Source organism: Brassica napus, chromosome A7, assembly GCF_020379485.1.
Source record: "Brassica napus cultivar Da-Ae chromosome A7, Da-Ae, whole genome shotgun sequence".
In the NCBI taxonomy this organism is placed as follows: Eukaryota; Viridiplantae; Streptophyta; class Magnoliopsida; order Brassicales; family Brassicaceae; genus Brassica; species Brassica napus.
Window position 1 is genome coordinate 6,044,391 of NC_063440.1, and position 11,294 is coordinate 6,055,684.

General features: G+C 37.4%; 1 protein-coding gene across 2 annotated transcripts; it reads left to right on the forward strand.

Moving 5' to 3' along the window:
- Window positions 1-5,435: 5,435 nt before the first annotated feature.
- Window positions 5,436-6,966, forward strand: LOC106434407 (cold and drought-regulated protein CORA). Of its 2 annotated transcripts, none has more exons than XM_013875281.3 (2): window positions 5,436-5,636; window positions 6,456-6,966. In XM_013875281.3, exons 1-2 carry the CDS (start codon window positions 5,549-5,551, stop codon window positions 6,737-6,739), a joined length of 372 nt encoding a protein of 123 aa, XP_013730735.1. In that variant the 5' UTR covers window positions 5,436-5,548; the 3' UTR covers window positions 6,740-6,966. The 2 variants fall into 2 exon arrangements, with proteins under 2 accessions (XP_013730735.1, XP_048593160.1); XM_048737203.1 differs by lacking the exon at window positions 5,436-5,636 and adding an exon at window positions 6,005-6,278.
- The last annotated feature ends 4,328 nt before the right edge of the window (window positions 6,967-11,294 follow it).

Here is an 11,294-nt window from a genome sequence, read left to right on the forward strand (position 1 = left end):
AATCTTAAAGAGCGTGTAGCCGTCAACAATGGCTTATAAATAACATAAATAGGGTTTATGGTCGTCCAAAGGTATTTTGGTAATTTGAGGTTGCTTCTGGGCTTCAGCGGTCATAAAATATGCTCAGCCCATATTCTGGCATCACTGTCACCAATGTTGTGTCATCGATCGACAATCCTTTATCTCCTTGACAGCTTCCTATTGCGAGACAGACTGACCGCTCTTCAGTAAAACGATCGTAACCTCTGCTACAGGATGCTGATTGACCTCAAACTGGTGGAATTGGAAATATAACTCAAATCACTATTTTGTGTCAAAAGATGGGCTCAATCTAACGGTGGGAAGATATCCATCCATAGCTAGACATCTGACGCGCCTGTGCAGTTCTGCACCTCAAAAGACTCCAAAATCACCATATTTTTCTAGAACGTACTTGAACCTGTAAATACTCTAAATAGACTCTATTTAGTAGTAAATATATATTAAAACACTTATAGACCATGGCTAAAAGTGGATAAAATCAATGGTCTATCAACTCCCACAGACTTAACATTTTGTTTGTCCTCAAGCAAAACAAACATACAGTCTCTCAAAACAGTAGGGACTCACATGATTTACAACTTAGAATCATCACCTCTACAATTTTTTAATCCACATCTAGGAAGTCCTAACCACAAAAGCACATTATACCATATCCTAGCTTACCAACCAAATTCACCTAGCCAACAACTTAGCAAATCATGTCTGACATTCCCCTCTACCACCCTCATTTCTTAACATAAATAAAAGTGCAATTTTTACCTTGGGAGTACCGATCACAGGATGCAAGGATTTTCAAACAAGTATCTGGATCTGTAGGTAAAAGTTAGTTCCTATCTTTTCTCTCTATTAATTTCTCTCTTAAGTCAAAGTCTGCTTCTATTGCAAGTTCATTGACCAAGATTGGACAGGCTTCCATGAATCAAAACTTAATGGTGGTTGCCACCAAGTCCTGTTCACTTCTTTTTGACCTATATCCAAGAATTCATGTGAATCGAACCTTGATGATTGCCGCCACCAAGTCCTGTTCGTATTCTTTTTGTTGGAATCTTTATGAAGCAAGCCTTAATGGTTGTAGCCACAAAGTCCTGTTCGGATTCCACATAACTAACACCTATTTTTTTTTCTATTTTTTTTCTTTCTTTTTTTTTTTAAATAAATATCTCTACCTATAAATCTAGGGTCAAAATTGAAAGAGAAAATGTGATAAATCTACACAAGGTTTTACCTTCCAGACTTGTTTGAAGAATCCGATCGCACGTATAACAAGCCCCAAGACAAGCAGTTGAGTCATGTTTAGTGTTGGAGGTCAACTTTGGTTCCTTCAAACAATCTCAGCAAGTGTGAATAGTTGACCGGTTGATCCACTTTAGTATCTTTAGTACTATCTGCAATCAATAAGTCTAGAATGGTGCTAAAGAGTGGTTAGATAACAAGGAAAAATCAAATAAGTTCATTATCCTCTTCTTGACTCAATAAAATTCTTTTGATTTAACGTCAGCCATCTGCTCTTTGTTCAAGTGTCAGCCAATTCTTCCTCTCAGTATTAGTGCTCTTTGTGCTATTTCTAGATGCCAAGTTCTCAATAAGTCTCACAGCTTCTTCAAAATTTTAAGTGTTGAAGTTTTCCTCCCTAGTTGTGTCTAGAGCCATCTGATAAATCAAATCGGTGCTTCTGAAGAAGGTACCTAGCAGTTGTACCTTGTTAAACCCATGGTGTGGACAGTCCCTATGATATGACTTGAATCATATCCAAGATCTCGTGAAAGACTTTATAGGCTCTTGAGTGAAAGTATCAATCTTGTTATTCCAGTATTCGGGTTGTGCATTATCAAAAATATTATGCAGGAAGGCGTTTGTTATGGCTGTCTAGGATGTAAGAGATCTTGGTGGTAACTGCTTAAGCCAATAGAAAGCATATCTAGCAAGTAAGTACTTGAAGAAATTGCAAAGAAGGTAGTCATCAGGGACTCCATTGACTTTGATAGCAGATACTAAATCCTTGAACCGTTCCAGATGATCCATATAATGCTCTCATGTGGGAGTCCATGATAAGGATGCTGTCCCATGAGTGCAAGGTAAGCAGACTTCAGCTTGAAATTGTGCCTTTGGAAAGTAGGAGAACGAATCGCAGACATGTTGGCTAGTAGTGATTTGGACGGTTGTAATCAGCCAACATTCTGGATTGAGCGGCCTGGACATTCTCAGCAACTGCAGCCGGAGCGATGGCTGCATCTCAGCATCAGGATCTTCTAAAGAAGCTTCTTTTGAATCAGGGATTACACCCCGTAATCATCTAGTCTTTGACCTGCTGCATTAGCAAATGACACTCATAGAAATGCTGGTCTCCATTCGCATTATGTATCAGTACAAGAGTCACGGCCATGTCACTTGCTTGCGGGTTGGTGCCATTCGGTGTTAGAGTAGCGGATGTCATTGCTTGCTCACAAGTGGTGTCAATCGATGAAGAAGAGTTGTGGATCGATGTTGGTTGCTTCTCTGTGACACCCGGTTTTCTCGAAGTAATATAAATGCAAAAATAGCATAATAATAAATACTGAAATAATAATAATAAACTCTAGATAATATATCGGATCAAATACAATATCATAAAGTCCAAACCGCAAATATCGCTATCATCATAAATCCAAAATAAACGACAACATAAATCCGAAATTTTGAAATAGGAATAACATAAACGAAAAAAGTCCAAAGGCGTAAAAGCCCGATAACGGTAAAAGCGATAAAAGCGATAGAAGCCCAAAAGCCCAATAGCACCAGCCCGATAATCACTCCTGCTCATCGGTCAGAGTGAGGGGTGAGCGACAGGGTAATCACCCAATGAGGTATGCGATGCTACCCTAAAGTCCATGGACCCGGACATATCACTCCAAATAAATATAATTTAATTCTAATACATGTCAAACACGGCACCTAAAGTACCCAAACAACAAAAAATGGTTCTAGCGAGGCGCGCACTCGCTGCCCACTAAAAGGCCAAAAACATAACACAGCTCGAGATAGTGCTCGGACACCGCCCATGGACGATTTATCGACCCTTCCAGGCTACAGCTCAACCGGTCGACTATAGTTGGCCATAACCTCATACGATCCGGCATACATAAGTCCGTCTATGTATCCGTCTCCACACAAAAACAATCCTAGCTAAGCATTTACATTAAGTGAAACAATCAATGTTGAATCCTCTAACCACCTAATTCCGATTTAAGCAAAGAACCTAATAACTAAACAAGCAATGACAGACTCGATTTCAAGCAGATAGAACATATTAGAAATAAGTTATACTTATTCGAGGTCCTAAGCCGTATACGAGAAGTTCGGGAATAGACCCTCACCTGAGCAATAGGGAAATGTGGTATCTATGAACTCCAGCTGCTCAAATAGACTCTAAATCTGAAATCAGGGCGAAATTCTGAGTCAGAACGGCTTTCGAACGGTTTAAAACGGGTCTGGTTAAAGTTTACCAAAAAATCAATCCGCAGGTCAAAGGTCAACCTGGTCAACTCTGACCCAAGCCGGTCAACCCTTAACCAAATTGAAATCAAATTGAACCGACCGGTTTAACTCAGCCGATTTTGATTTTTAATTGAACCAGATCCTAATTAATTGCAAACCGGTTTACTTCTATCCAAAATCAGTTTCCAATAACCAACCGGTTTAACCTAACCAACCCAAAATCGATTTAAACCAATTAAACCAGTCAAACCACCAGTTGACTGAGTCACCGAGTTGTCTCACTGGACTCGGCCGAGTTACCGGCGAGTCACCGGCGACGGTCACCGGTGGTGACGGCGGCGACGGCAGAGGGTGGCGGCGGCGACGGCGGAGGGTGGCGGCGGCGACGGCGGAGGGTGGCAGCGGTTTACCGGGAAATCACCGACGGCAGCGGAGAGGCGGCGATACGGTGGCAGCTTCTTGGCGGCGGACGGACGGTGCCCGGGCACGACGGCTCCGGCGAACGATGGTCAGAGACGGTGGCGAGTGGCCGGAATGCGTGGCGGCTTTGGCGGACTTCAATCGTGGTGAAACTTCGGGAAGCTCTAGCGGCTTCGTCCGGGCTCCGATTACGGTGTGGTTGGTGTCTAAGGCTTCGTCTCGACAAGAGGAACACAATGGTGGTCTTGCATGCAGCTGAAGCTAAACGGAAGTTATGAAGCTAATGGTTAGGAAGTTATGGGCGATTTACTAAACAGACCCGAAATTGAAGCTAATGCATGTGGTTTCCGGTGTTACCTTGGGCGGTTAACGGTGGTGGCGTGCTCGACACAGTCACGGCGTGAGAAGGCTCCGACGAACCCAGTGGTGGCTCAGGTTCTGTAACAATTCCTCATTTCTCCCATTAACTTCTTCTCTCTAAACTTTTCTTGATGATTTTTGGTGAAGAAAACAAAGTAGAGTGCTGAGTTTTTATAGAAAATATCATGGGCTTCTGGGGATAGGTTTGGGCCTCGATCTGAATTCATTGGGCGAGAATGTGGGTCATTATATTCTCCTTACGCATGGTACGTTCAAGCTTAACAAGATCTAAAGCTGAAAAGTAGGAAATAACCTAAATAGAATATAGTGAGAACACATTTTTCATAACAGTTAAATGAATTAAGTAAACCCATCTTAAATATTTAACAAAATAACTTCTTTTCACTTTCTACTTAATTATTTTTCAAACTCCTCATCCAAGAAGTCCCTCTAGAAAATATTTTAGGGTAATTATTGAATTAACCGATTAGTAAGTTTATAGGATTTCATTTTCCCCCAAAATCATCAGTTATATTGTATTTAACATTTACAGAAATAATTTGAAATCCAAAGTTATTGAGTTCATAATTTGTATTAGTTCTTCAAAATTATAACTTATTGGAAATATAGATTTAGTCATTAAAATCTATCAAATAAGAAGTGGTGGAATTATAAAAATAACTTATATGGTTAAAAGTTAATGAATAAAAATATCACTTCCTGTGATGATGTTATTTGAAATTTCTTACAAAATAAATTCTTCTTTATTTTTCACTTTTACATAAAAATAAAAAAATGAAATCAGATAAATAAAGTTTATTTAGAAATATTATTTTGTATATTTATATATTTTATATAAATTAATAAGTAATAAAAATAAAATTTTAAAGAATATAAATTTTCATTAAAATAAAATTCAAAGATTTAAATATTTTTTTAAATATTATAAAATTGATTTAAATGTTTTTAAAGAAACTGTAATAATTTTTCAACATTTTATCTTAATTTTAGATTTTCTGGAACTTAGTTGGTGTTCAAATTCTATAAAGTTCCAAATCCAATGTTGTGCTAAATTCTACCTCTTTTTTCTTTTAATTAAATAATTAAATTATTTTTATTGAATTTTTGTTATTTGGCTTTTCTCATCCGCTGCTCCTCTTTCTCTTTAAATAGAGATCATGCAGACTGACATTTTATTCATCATTTTTTTTTCGACAAAGAGAGTGTTATAACTTAAATTCGGTTAAAGAAAATGGCTTCAAAGACTTTGATTATGCTGGGTGTCTTTGCAATTCTTCTCGTTGTGTCAGAAATGGCCGCAGCATCTGCACAGAAGTCGGGTACGTAAAATTATTATTCTATATAAAAATAAAAGTAGTTCCAAAGGCTGTGGTGCTAAAGTACTATTTCATAATTTCATCATACCATTTCGTCCGTTTTAAGTCCAGAAAGTTTGTTTGAATTAATGCTGGTTAATTATTTGGACTTGCTAAGTCAAAACACATTTAAGTATGATGTTGTTATCTACTCCTTCCGTTTTTTAATATAAGTCGTTTTAGAAATTTTTATGTTCCAAATTATATGACTTTTTCGATTTTCTATGTAAAATTTATTAACACTTAATTTTATATGACTAATGATAATATACTTTTTATTTTATTATTAACTAATTTGTGGTTAGGTAAATAATTAATGATGTTTTTTTAAGAAAATATAAAAAAAAAAAAATTTAATCTGTGTGCATAATTCTAAAACGACTTATATTAAAAAGTGAGGGAATATTTGTCGTAGCTAGGCGGTGTGAATATCTAACTCCTCCGTAGAGGAACCGGGTTTGTCTTTCCCTGGTAGGCTCTCCAGGAGATTAGCCCAGTTTTATTAAAAAAGAAAAAAAGAAGACGATATGTATGATATTGAAACCTTTTATACGTATCAGGCCATCTCAAACCATTTAGATGTTCGGTGCAAAATTTATATTGAAGGTATATAATGATGCGATTTATCTTTTTTGACCGAGATCCGAAATTACATATATTTGAATAGTTTTAAGCCAAATTTATTTCAAAAATCGGGGAGTGGAATGCACATATGCACGTGCTAAAAGATATCTTTGAAATAATATTGAGGTGCTTTGTTTTGGATATGTACGGTGAAAACAGAGAGTGAGGAAACTGTGCAACCTGATCGATATGGTGGTGGCCATGGCGGAAATGAAGGTTACAACGGACGAGGAGGATATAACAGAGGAGGACACAACGGAGGTGGAGGATACAAGGGAGGTGGAGGATATAACGGGGGAGGAGGATACAACGGCAGTGGAGGATACAACGGAGGAAGAGGTGGACGATACAAGGGAGGAAGAGGAGGCCACGGGGGACACGGAGGAAGAGGAGGCCACGGCGGACACGGTCCAGAAGCTGTTCAGACTCAGCCTGGCAACTAAATCTATCAATATTTTAACCACCATGGATGATTTCATCTATGTATACACACAGTCCTGTATACACCTGTGACATGTATGTGTATGACTATAAGTAAAACCATGGTGAGTTTGTAAAAGTTACTTAAGTCAAATAAAAGAAATTAGGTGAATAAAGTTTCGTAATGTAATGTATCTATGTTCGAGTTGTAATATGTACTCTTTGCAAAAATAAAATCGTTTGTAGTTTATGTTGGGAATTTTTTACCAAAAAAGATATAAAATGGCTGAAAAAAATTCTTGTTTGGAGACTTTCCTCTTTTATTTATTTAAATTATTATTTTTTAAATAGAAAGTATAACAAAAACAATTTGACACTACCTTTCTAACTAATTATTAACCGAACCACAAACAATTAGATCCAGACTACCAATCTAATCAAGATCCATTTATGGAGATGATTGTTTGTTTGGTTTCTAGATTTTTAATTTTTGTTTTTAGTTGTTGGTTTTTTTATTTTAGATTTGGATTTTTTTTTAATTTTGCATTATATTTTAAATTTTTGAAAACCATGAATTATGATTTTATATTTTGGTTAATTTTTGTTTTTGGTTTTTGCTTATAAAATAATGAAATGAAAATATTATCAATAGTAAAATATTTATTGTGATATAATAAAATATAATATCATTACCAAAACACACATAAGCCTATTTAAAAAACAGCAAAAACAAATATAATTTTATGTTTAAACGTAAACTTAAAATTTTAATTCTATGTTTAAATATAGGTTATATATACTTTGTTTTATAATTTTACTATATATTATTAATTATTTTTGTTTGAAGTTCAAATAAAAATTTAATAAAAAAATATTACTTACTATGAAAACAACAAATAATACAAAATATTACCACTTAAAATACATTTATTTATTTAATAAATTTATTTTAAAACAGAAAATAATGCAAACTAAATAGATGAACCATAATTCATATATATATATATATATATACATGTATATGACAATACATAATGAAATATCAGTTTTCTGTCGAGTGCAGTCTGGTTACCCAGAGTTTCTTCACACCCGATAATCTAGCTCTAAGGAGTTTTTTCTAAAAGGTTTTTATGATAGTATTGAGTTGGAATTGTAGAGGTGCGGGAAGTCACTGGACAATTAGTTATTTACGGGAAATATGGCATAAACATAGACCGGATTTTTTGTTTCTCTCCGAGACAAAACAAGATTTAGTTTACGTTCAGGGTCTTCAGTCTCATTTTGGTTATGATAATTTAGTTACAGGGGACCCGGTTGGTGCGAGTGGAGGTTTGGCGTTGTTTTACAATAATGAATATCAGGTTGATATTCTATATACTAGTAATCATATGATTGATGTTGAAACTTTGGCCCTTGGAAAAAAAGTTTATATGACCTTTGTTTATGGAGAGCCGGTTCAACAGTTACAGGATCAAGTTTGGGAACGGTTAACAAGGTATGGCCTAGCAAGGTCAGAGCCGTGGTTTATTATTGGAGATTTGAATGAGATAACTGGGAATCATGAAAAAGATGGGGGGGGGGGGGGGGGGCATACGAAGTGCAGGATCTTTTGTACCGTTTAATGACATGATTAGGAATACTGGACTTTTGGAGTTCCCAGTCCGAGGAAATCAGATGTCCTGGCAAGGAAGAATGAAACAAGGAAAAAAGAAAAAAGTTATGGTTCGGTACCGGTTGGATCGAGCTTTAGCAAACGAAGATTGGGATACACTTTTTCCATGCTCTTACACAGAATATTTGAGAATGGTGGGGTCCGATCATCGACCGGTGGTGGCTTTTCTGGACAATAAAATAACAAGACGGAGGGGAAAATTTCGGTTTGACAAGAGATGGATTGGACAAGAACGCTTATTGGACTCGATTGCAAGAGGGTGGGGTGAATTCTCAGAGGCGAATCCGGGGGATTTCGTTTCAAAAATCACAAACTGCCGTCATGAGATCTCTACATGGCGGAAGAATAATCCACCTTATGGGAAAGAGAAAATTGGAGAACTCCAGAAAGCACTTGAAGAAGTCCAAACAGATAATACTAGAACCCAAGAAGATATTCTAGAGGTCTCAAGGAAGTTACAGGAAGCTTATAAGGATGATGAAGAGTACTGGCAACAGAAGAGTCGTAATATGTGGCACACTTCTGGGGATCTCAATACAAAATTCTATCATGCTCTAACAAAACAACGTCGTGCTTGTAATAGAATTGTGGGTCTATATGATTCTGATGGAAACTGGATAATTGAGGAGCAGGGGGTAGAAAAGGTGGCAGTGGATTATTTTGAAGATATGTTTCAGACAACAACTCCTACTGGTTTTGATGGGTTTTTAGATGAGATTACACCCTCAATTACACCACAAATGAATCAACGGCTTGTTCGGTTGGCAACTGAGGAGGAAGTTCGACAGGCTTTATTCATGATGCATCCGGAGAAAGCTCCTGGGCCGGATGGAATGACGGCTCTCTTTTTTCAACACTCATGGCATATAATAAAAAATGATCTATTGGAAATGGTCAATAGTTTTTTGGCATCGGGAAATTTGGACACAAGGTTAAACACTACAAATATTTGTCTGATTCCTAAAAAGGAGAGACCCACAAGGATGACTGAACTCAGACCTATCAGCTTATGTAATGTAGGATACAAGATTATATCTAAGGTATTATGTCAAAGATTAAAGGTCTGTCTTCCATCACTGATCTCGGAGACGCAATCGGCTTTTGTGCCTGGATGATTAATATCAGATAATATTCTTATAGCTCAGGAGATGTTCCATGGTTTGCGAACTAATAAATCGTGTCAGGACAAATTTTTGGCAATAAAAACGGATATGAGCAAAGCTTATGACAGAGTTGAATGGATCTTTATCCAAGAACTACTAACCAAGATGGGATTCGGCCAGCATTGGATCCAATTAATGATGGAATGCATTTCCTTGGTTCAGTATAAGGTTTTATTGAATGGACAACCAAAAGGACATATAATACCACAGAGGGGATTACGTCAGGGGGACCCTCTATCCCCTTATCTGTTTATTATGTGTACGGAAGCATTGGTCGCAAATATTAAAAAGGCAGAACGAAATAAGCAACTAACGGGTCTAAAGGTTGCTAGGGCCTGGCCCCCAATTTCCCATTTATTATTTGCAGACGATAGCCTTTTCTCTTGCAAAGCTCAGAAGGAAGAATGTCAGACAATTCTTAGGATTCTCAAGGAATATGAAGGGGCTTCAGGACAACAAATAAATTTTGAAAAATCTTCGATTCAATTTGGACACAAGATTGGAGAAGCTACACGACAGGAAGTTCGAGATATCTTAGGTATACATAATTTAGGAGGAATGGGGTCTTATTTGGGCATCCCAGAAAATATGGGAGGATCAAAGGTGCAAGTTTTTGGATTTGTTCAGGAGCGTCTAAATAGCAGAGTAAATGGTTGGACTTTTAAGTTTTTCACCAGAGGGGGTAAGGAAGTGATTATAAAATCTGTGGTTACAGCCTTGCCAAACAATGTGATGTCATGCTTTCGAATTCCAAAAAAGGGTAATGAAGAAATTAGTTAGTGCTGTAGCACAATTCTGGTGGAGTCCAGGGGGGGTAACAAGAGAGGTATGCATTGAAAATCATGGGACAAACTGTGTAGCTCTAAGGACGATGGAGGTTTGGGATTCAAAGATCTCACAGATTTTAATACAGCTATGCTTGGGAAACAATTTTGGAGATTAATGGACAAACCGAATACTTTATTTTCTCGTGTATTTAAAGGGAGATATTTCAGGAATGCTTCACCCCTGGAACCCATTAGATCATACTCGTCATCTTGTGGTTGGCGTAGTATTGTCTCTGCTAGATCTCTGGTTAGCAAAGGACTAATCAAAAGGGTGGGAACATGGTCATCTATATCAGTATGGAATGACCCTTGGCTTCCATCCACTCGCCCGAGACCAGCAAATAAAAATCAACACAATCTTTACCCGGACCTAACAGTGGATGCTATTATCGATGGAACATCACGATCATGGAACCTACAGGTTATTCGGGCTCTGGTGGATCCGCAAGATGTGAAAATTATTCAAAGTATTCCTATCAGTAGATCTCATCTAGAAGACCGGAATGGATGGCATTTTACAAAGAATGGAAAATACACGGTTAAATCTGGATATGAAGTGGAACGAGTATATCCGGATAGAGAAATAATGCCACCCCAGTTTGGCCCTTCGATAACACCTTTGAAGGCGTTCTGTTGGAAGTTACGCTGCCCACCCAAGTTGAAACATTTTTTATGGTAACTATTGACGGGATGTATAGTGGCTAAGAAAAATTTGAGGTCAGGAGGAATGCAAGAAGATACTGTTTGTGACCGATGTGGTGCTCCCGAGGAATCAGCTAATCACGTGTTTTTTGAATGTCCACCGGCGGTTCAGGTCTGGGCACTTTCACGGATCCCGATGAATCCAAATATTTTTCCCACTCAATCTTTGTTTACCAATATGGATCATTTATTTTGGAGAGTTTCTCCTGAAATG

What these genes read in the sequence shown, in the direction of transcription:
- LOC106434407 (XM_013875281.3), top strand. Translation starts at nt 5,549, where the DNA reads ATGGCTTCAAAGACTTTGATTATGCTGGGTGTCTTTGCAATTCTTCTC. An exon ending in AGCATCTGCACAGAAGTCGG is followed by an intron (nt 5,637 to 6,455) that starts GTACGTAAAATT and finishes CGGTGAAAACAG; the next exon opens with AGAGTGAGGAAACTGTGCAA.